The sequence below is a fragment of the Centroberyx gerrardi genome, chromosome 7 (assembly GCF_048128805.1).
Source record: "Centroberyx gerrardi isolate f3 chromosome 7, fCenGer3.hap1.cur.20231027, whole genome shotgun sequence".
Classification (NCBI taxonomy): Eukaryota; Metazoa; Chordata; class Actinopteri; order Beryciformes; family Berycidae; genus Centroberyx; species Centroberyx gerrardi.
The window spans coordinates 16,076,457-16,085,683 of record NC_136003.1 but is presented as its reverse complement, the minus strand read 5'-3'; the positions used below and the strand labels follow the sequence as shown (position 1 = coordinate 16,085,683).

The window sequence follows — 9,227 nt, the reverse complement described above, 5'->3', positions numbered from 1 at the left end:
GTTGCCTTAATGATATGTTTGATGAGTTAACATAGCTACCTATCAAGGTAGCACTAATTGAAAATAAACAGAAAAAAATCAATAAAACTACTTCAGAGCTTAACATCGACAACAGCAACGGATGAAACTGTTTTGCAAGCATCATTATAAAACTGGGTAGTTTATTCCTGTAGTCTTTCAAATAAAAGTTGTAGAGAACTGGGAAACTTTGAATGGCTGTAACCAGCTTCTCATCCATTTTGCACTTGCCAGGCAGAATTATTGTTCAATATACAAAATCACATTTGTAGGAAAAGAAGGAAATGTGGCTGTTGATGGCCAATGACTGCAGAGTTCAGCTGTGCCAACATGACCTGAGTCTCCCTGGCCGCTCAGCTCTATAGAATATGACTGGACTGGTGACTTGTTGATCGTGTTGCTCACAGTGGGGACACATGGTTAGAGCATGCGAGCATAAAAGCATTCACTTTGCGTTTTTGCTAGATAGTAGATCAAATTTGGGTTGCAAGTTAATTCTTTTTTTAAGCAAATCCAATGATTTGTTAGAGGCATACAGGCAATGTCAAGCATTAGAATTGTATCTGTGAGATCTTGTAAGTGTTCATTTATGTGTTGTTGTTGTTTTTTTTAATAAATACTATATTTTCTAAATGTTCCTATTCTTAATTGAAAAGTTATATCCTTTAGCAAGAGGTCATGATACAAGTCAATAATAGTTGAGTAAAGAATTCCATGTTATAGGAAGACAGCAAGTCCCAAAAATGGACTGCAACAAGTTTGTTCTTTAATACATAATGCTCACTTTATTGTTAAAAGCTATAACAAGTCCTACTATATTTTCATTGTGGAACTCCATGCAACTATTTTTACCCACTTTCTGTGGCTCATTTTTTCACACAACCTCCACCACCTGCAGCCCACATCAAATCAGAGTATTTGGTAACGTGCCTCACTTTTAATGCCATTTCTATAATGCCTGACAGAATGCTTGCTCTTCAGAGGCATACATTGTTAATGACAGAACCTCTTATTATAGCAAAGACGTATTTTTGAAATAAAATAAGGTCCTCTTGGATAAAACAATTTAAACTCTAGTCAGATAATAAAAGAGGGTTGTAGGCCTTGATGTACCCATTCACACTTGGGTTAGAACCCATAGAAAGAAAACAAAAAGAGCGGAGAAACAGCACAGCAGTTTATTACCAATACCTCTTTAGCTGATGTGGGTCTGTCTGAGTGCTCGCAAACTCTGCATCTTCACTGCTTCACAGCATTAACAATGTAAATCAAGACAAATTCAAACAATGCAAGTCAAGATGAGTTTCGTCAAACCTCACATTAGAGGAATGACTCACGAGACATATGAGTCAATAGGAGCTAAATGTCACTTTGTTTGCAAAGAAATCTAACCAAGTAGCAACCTGCAGCAGAGGCGAATGTTTACTTGTGCGGTGCATGTGTGTGGTCACAAGCTGTGACTTTTCTTTTTTCCCTCACCGAGCAGCCGAGCTCAAACCGGGCATTAAAGTGTGAAAAGTGCGCTTGTGTACACCTTTCACTGAGTGTGTACGTGTGTTTGTGTGTGTATTTGTGTGTTAGCATTTATGTGTGTGTGTATTTGCTTGCGAGTATGCACTTGTTCTTGAACATATTTGTACATTCATATGTGTATGTGTGCGTGTGTATGTGTGTGTGTGTGTGGTGGTGGTGGTGGTGGGAGACGGGTAACAAAGACGTCTTGTAAAAACACAAAAAGACGAGCGAGGGATGGAAACTGCGCTTTGAGGCGTCTGGCCCCGCATGAGAGGAAGCTGGGACCCCATTTACAAGAAAAACAAGAAAAAAAGTGACACACAACGACTACATGGCTGACTTGTTTCACCACCCACAACTTCTAGGCACAGATTCCAAGATACTGTAAAACGGTGAGTGACAGAGTGACAGAGTGACAGAGTGACAGAGTGACAGGTGGATTGACTGACTGACCGACTGACTGACTGATTGATTCCATTGTATCAGTCCCATTGCATTTATTCAGACACATTTGCACCAGTGGAAAAATCCCTTGATTGTGCAAGTCAGTTTCTATTCCTGTCATAACTTGTCACAGGAACCGCCAAATGCTGAGCTGCATCAGAATCTAAAGAAGAAAAATGTGGCATACATGATACAAGATGATAATCTTCCACAGTTTTGCAAGACCAATAGATGCTGTAAAGTGTGTTTACAATAGTGTGCTACTGTTACTGTAAAACCCGTAGTGTCCTGACAGCTGTTTCAATGAAACCTTTGAGGGTCTGGTGGCAGAATATGAGACCACAATTAATGTTGGCCTGTTTATGGTTCATTCACAGTTCTTGCTAATCTGGGCTGGTCAGGCCGTTCTTCAAATGTGATTGCATCACCCATCTCTCATGTATTTTCAACTGTTACAAACTTTAGTCAGAATCTGTAATCTAGAGGAAAGAGGGGGAAAAAAAGTGTGAAATCCACTAGGTGTTTTTGTAAGCGTAGGCAGGGGGAAGGTGAGCAAGTGTCTGGATTCAAAGAGTCTGGTTTCAAACTCAAGTCTATTTGATTGGCGTTATCCACACAAGTCAATGAATGTGTGAAACTTTGAGGCGTCTTGGCATGTGTATCTGCCACAAACAGACAGTTTTCTAGCTGAAGTCATTCTCTGAGACAAATGCCCTAGTTTAGCTCACGTTTGACTGAGGATGTGGTATGACCTTGATTATAAGATAACAAAAAGTTTGACGCACCTTCACAGTTGTTGTCAAATCAGCCTTTTGAAGCTGAATTTGTATATAGAGTATAGGTCAGGACATGAATACACCATGTATGGCTTATATTCTCTAGTAGTCATTATGGCTCAATAACAATAATTACATATTTTTCATTCAGAGAAATTTATATCTAGCATTTTCCATTGTACAACATGCACACACACATTTTACCAATGACTGACATGTTACCATAAGCCTACTATGTGCAGGTAACTGTCAAAATAAAAGAAGCATCAACATGGTCCAGATTCACTAGGATTGCATTGTGAGGCAAATCAAGTTGTGGTGCAAACAAGCCCTTGAAAAGAGCACTGCTCAAAGAATTAGCCCCTTTCATCACCAACTGCAAACACAAATTGTGTTCTTCTGCAGCTTTAAGGTTAATCCACAGAGGCTGGCACACTTGTGCCCTAAAGCCCCTTTATAACTAAAGGAAAACCCTCTCCCTTGCTTGCCTGACTTGCTGGGAGAGCCTGGAAGAGGCTTTATTTTTTGATCAGTGCTATCAGGCTTTCCACTCATTGTGCATAGTCAGTGAATAGTGGTCATTTTGGTGATATAGCACGCGCTCTTCCCTGTGCAAACCTTTAGTGAATTACGGTAATAGGAGGACCACAACAAGTTGCCAAACAGCTTTATTCCTGTTTCTAGCCTTGGCATAAATTCAACAAATGTCTGGGACTCTGTTGTAGAGATCTGACATTCTTCCACAAATTCCATCATTCGGTGTTTTGATGATGGCCGCTGACTTGCTGGGAGAGCCTGGAAGAGGCTTTATTTTCTGATCAGTGCTATTAGACGGGCTTTGATGTCTGTTGTTGGGAAGCTCTGACTTGTTTCCTTGGTTGATGTGGATGTTATCTTAAGATTTTTTAATTGCTATGAACCTGATATCGGTTTTTTGACTAGCCCTCTTGGAATCTGAACAAGAAGTAGTGGTATTTTCTATATATTGGTTGGTTAAGGTATCCTTTTTGTATTTTGTATTTTTGCTATAGGGTCCAATCTAATATCTATGTTTTCATATTTGTCTAATTTTCTATTTTCCTATTTTGTAGTTTTCTGTTTTTTCTAATTTTGTATTTAATAGAGTATGTTAATTGTATGAGGTGGTCCTATATTTTTGAATAAAGGTGCAGTGGAGCATAATGTTGCAGGTCCCATGTTTTCTCTTTATTGGTCACTTTTTTGACCCAGCACCTGAAAACAGGATGTGTGTATAATTTATATTGCTTGGCTGTTAATGCCATAATCTTGCATAAATTCTCAATTGGGTTGATATCTGATGAATGGCACGGTCATGGTATATGCTTTTGATGCTGATCAAACCATTCAGTAACCACTTCTGCCCTATGGATGGAGTCATTGTCAGCCTGGAAGATTCCACTTCTTAGATAGAAATGTTTCAACATTTGATGAACATGACTCACTCAGAATGTTTTTTTTTATATGCTGCCATTCTCTGCATTTCTCACATTTCAGTGAGAAATGCACCCACCCCACACCAGAGCTGCCAGAACCCTTCACTGTGGGAAACACCATAGAGATCATCTCTATGGGAAACACACACTCGGGCCTTCTTTAGTGCGTGCACCACACATACTTGTCTGCTTGTTGAGAATAGAAATGACTCATTTGACCATGACACTTTTTTCAGCTGCTCAGCAGACCACTGCCTGTGTTCTTTATACCACTTCACCTGCAAAAGTGTATTTTAAGGTGTAAATGGGGCCTCTGCACTGCAGCCCAACCACAGTATGGCTCTGTGAAGTTCTCCATGGATGGTTCTTGATGGCGCTGCCTGCTCATGGCTTCGATTTCCATTTGCTGCAAACTGATTCAGAATGGCTTATCTGTTTTTCCTTGCATCTTAAACCAGTGCTTGTAAATCATGGTCAAGGAACATGCCGCAGTTGCTGATGTCTTTCTCTCACACTTCAGTGTCAACATCACCTTAGCCAGTGTTTCTCGTGAAACATAAGCAAGTCGCAACGATCAGCTCTCTCTCAAAATCATTGTGAACTCTTCTTTGAGCCACGGGAAAAAATAATGGGTCTGCCAAGCATTTTTACACTAAACCCTCAGAATAGTGGGATGCTAATTATCTTGAGGAACACACCTATGTGGGTGTACCAGTCTTACTTTGTATCCTTCATTTATTTAAGCGTGTCCTTTATTTTGCCAGTTACCTGTAGCATATCCCTTCCTCTTTCCCTGCTCCAAATGCCGCTCCAAGCCTTGCAGCAGCAGGTTGAGAGGAGGCGCAGGAGGCCAGGCAGCAGCCACAAGAGGTCTCTCCAGCTCTGAAATGTTGCTTTTTGTGTCAGGATGTGACTTCAGTTCACAGGTTTGTTATCCTTGCAGGTCTTATGAACATGAAGCAGGTTGCTATAGTTTGACATGTGGAATTTAGAAAGGTTAAAGGTCGTGGGTAGCTACAGTCGAACAGCTGAATAGATGCAGGCGAACTCAACACTACGGAAACACCCAGCCACAAGTTTATACTACAAACAAACTGCCCACCCCCTCTCTCATACACACACACACACACACACACACACGACTTGTCCACTCCTCAACCTCTCTTACACACACACACACACACACACACACATTTCCAGTCTATTTTACAGTGAACACTACAAGTTATGGTGGTGTGTGGGTGAGTGGCATAGGGTGTCTCCTTGAATGATACCACACACACACACACACACACACACACACACACACACAAATAAAGAGAGGTATACTCTGTAGTTATTTTTTATTTTTACTATATTTGTGACTAAAAAGTAATGATTATCAAACCATTTGTCATGTCTAATGGATAACCGCCAGGCCATTGTTCGATTTCACGATTATTGACTTCTTCAATTCAGTTTGCTTCAAATCATTAGCCTGAAGCAAGATTTATTGGAGGATAATTGGGTTACAGCGGTATATCCCACTGTGACCTCTGACAGGACTGAAAGTGAGTCTGCTACAGTTACAGTAAACCACTCCCGCTCCTGGACTGGGCGTGCGTCAGGAGCGCAGGTGTGATTGTCTCCATTCCCAAAGAGACTGTCTCTCCTAGTTGCTCGCGGTGTGGATACAGACAGAAATAACTTCAATAAGATAAGATAAGGTTCAATAAGACGTGCATTTACCTGCGCCCAGGTGCATTTGGAAAGAGAGAGAGAGAGAGAGAGAGAGAGAGAGAGAGAGAGAGAGAGAGAGAGAGAGAGAAGGAGCGCACGAAAAAAAAAAGAACCTGGAGAAGTTACGGTTGAAGACGTCTCCTTGACACGCACCGACAAAACGGAACAGATTGCGAGGAAATATCCATCAGCCGCTCAGATTTTAGATTTGAAATATCACTAACGAGGAGAAGAAACATCGAAAATCATGAAGAAATCGGGATATTCAGGTGAGCGTGCTGCTTTTAATGGGTTAGATTATGCGGCATTAGTCAATAATGCCTTTTTTTTAAGCTATTTGCATTCTGTTTGAAGGCGCTGAACTATAGCTATAGGCCATAACTTCTAAAGTGTGTGCGTGTGTGTGTGTGTGTGTGTGTGTGTGTGTGTGCGTGCGTGTGTGTGTGTGAGAGAGAGAGCGAGAGAGAGAGAGAGAGAGAGAGAATGAAAGTAAAAAGAGAATGAAAGGGAGGATTGGCATAAGTACAGGTAAATGGTTAACAGTATCGACAGTATTAACAGTGAATGAGTGCCACTTTATGCCCTGCTGCTCCTCCACAGAGCAGCTGCACTGATCAGGGAGTGCCAGGTGATTTATCAGCCTACATCAGCCTGGCTCCATATCACAGAGCGGCTTCATGGAATCTGTTATGGGACAAACAAGCCAACAATCAAGTTACCCTTGTTTCTGAATGTCTCCTGTGTGGAAGAGCCCACACATGGATCTGTGGGCGTGGTTATAAAACTCCATTAGGTTTTGAATGATCTGAGATTATAAAGCCGCACATATACATGACATCAATACAGACAGCTGTCTTAGAGGGCTGAGCCCGTCTTCCCAAATGTCTTTAGGCAAAATGTGAGCTGCTTTCATGCTCTAAAGGACATACTGGGGGGCAAAGGGACTTACACGCACCACTTCAGGCCTGCTGCTGATGCTCTTATCCAGAGCCAAGAGTCAAGTGAGAGACAACATGCAACGCACAGGCTGGGCATGTTCAGCATTCAGTTTGCACTGGTGGAAGAGAAACAGGGAAATCTTACAGTGCCATACTGTTTACTCTCACCATAAGACGGTTAGCTCGTAAATCCGTTTTGATTGACAGTTTTATTGTGGAGTTCCTTCACTCCTCCCCACCGATACCCTGAAGAATGACGAGATTTATGTCTCCCCATTGAATCTTACTACAGCAGCCTCACTGGTTCAGTTTAACTCCGCTGTTGCTTTATTCCAGGACTGGCTGGTTGCGGTTAGCTATTACAAAATGATCAGCTATCTTCCAAGATTGTGGTAGGTGGCGGCTCATCAACTCATCAAAGATCTCTTGAGGTCTGATTCATACTAATATGACATTTTATTGATTTGTAGGTACATTATTCCATTTGAAGGACAGTCACCTGCTCACCCCTCATCCATCCCTATACTATAGTACATACTGTATACATTCTTATACATACTTCTGACATCCCTCTCTCCCTCCATCCCTCCCTCATTTGTCTCTCTCTTTTCTCCTCAAACTCCCACTCTTCCCCTATCGAACTGTCCTGCTAAATGTTCCAGCTCATTCCAGCGCTGTTTACTATCACCTACATCTTCTTCTGACTCCCCCCCCCCCCACCCCCACCCCCCTCCCTCCCTCTAAGCCCCGGCTCAGTCCAGTGTACACAACCCTGTCCCGTGGAATGCCGGCTTTCCCAACTCCTCTTCCCACCGCTCTTTGTGCGACGGAGCGTCCGACAGTTTTCCGCCGGAGCCGAGCGCATGTTGGGTCATGCCGCCTCCCCTCCTCTCCTCCTGTGTTCTCCCTCCGCCGTCCGACGTGTGTGGAGCTGTCGCATTCTTTGTCAGAGCTCAACTGGGGAAATGGTCTAATAACAAAGTGTGTGTGTAGTGTGGAGTGTGTGTTGGTAGAAGGCCCTCCTCTCTATGGTGTAGGGGTGTTTAGACAAGCATCAGAGATGTGGGGTGGGTGACTTTGAGAGAGGAGGGTCGGCCTTACCCTCTCTGTGCAGGGATGTGTGTGTGTGTGTTTTGTACGCAAATGCCCTCGCTTGTGAGTACATGCACACACACACACAGACTCATGATTTATCTGGCCGATCTGCAGAGTTTGTGTTCTTATGCGTAGCAAAATGTGTGTGTGTGTGTTTGTGTGTGTGTGTGTGTGTGTGTGTGTGTGTGTGTGTGTGTGTGTGTCTGTGTTCACTCATGCAGCCCCTTGCAGCTGAACCCTGTTCATGGAGCCGGTCCCTGCCTTGTACACCACTCCCTCAGTCCTCTGGATCAATGAGTAACCTGTACATGAATAACAACCCACTCCAACACACACACACACACACACACACACACACAGTCATTATTTACCGAGTACGCTCCTCCTGGTATGTGCTTTCATGTCCGACTCAAAACACGCATACACTCCTAATTCCACTACTTGTGCCTCAGTGACGAACGGCTAACACTGCGCTGCATTACGGCTTTTAACCTGTTTATGTTGGAGAGTCAGCGAGGCTTTGATTTGGGGCCTAAAGCTATTGTTAGATGGCAACTTGAAAGTCAAGCTATAAACTGTGTTGAGACATATTTGCCCTGTCATCAAGCAGAGCATGCTGAGGATGGCCTAACCCGCAATTTGGCTTCCTAGAAGCCTGTGAATAACGGGCTAATAAGGTATTGGAGCACGTGGACATGCACACGCAGCTTTAGGTATGATGTGAAACAGGGGTGTAGTGGAGGTATATGCAGGTACGGGTTATACCCAAACCGCGGTGTCCTGGCATTTTGAGTTTGCCCACCTAGCAGCCTTACTGCAACTGGAATATGCAGGACCATGTGTGTTCGATTACAACCATTTATCTCTGAATAATATGTCTGAATGGGTTTCACAGCTGCGAGGTTTACATGAAATTTACTCAACACCAAGAAGCTTTCAATTCAAGTAAGAAAATGAAAACACTAAAATTTGAAGGTTTCATTTGATTGAAGTGATATACACAGGTGAACACTGTATATACAGCTTCCTCTCACCTGTGTACTCAACTCTTATTCTACCACAACATAACTGCTATGAGATAACGCCCGTATACACTTCCTATTATCATGTGCTGTAACAAGTTAACAGTAATCCTCTAGAGATAGATAGACAGGTTTTTTACTAATCACAAACATAATTGTTCGACTATGGGTATTATATTTACAGTTGCCTTTGGATAACCTCACTGCGTACTGTTGTGTAATGTTTACCACACAACACGCTACATA

General features: G+C 42.6%; 1 protein-coding gene across 1 annotated transcript in view; it reads left to right on the top strand.

Annotated features, from left to right (window-relative positions):
* The first annotated feature begins 5,922 nt into the window (after positions 1 to 5,922).
* The window catches only part of septin9a (septin 9a), a 74,495-nt gene continuing 71,190 nt past the window's right edge, over positions 5,923 to 9,227 (top strand). The window contains exon 1 of the mRNA XM_071912295.2: positions 5,923 to 6,195. Coding sequence (XP_071768396.1) covers positions 6,174 to 6,195 — 22 coding nt within the window. The 5' untranslated portion in view covers positions 5,923 to 6,173. The remainder of the gene's footprint in view (positions 6,196 to 9,227) is intronic.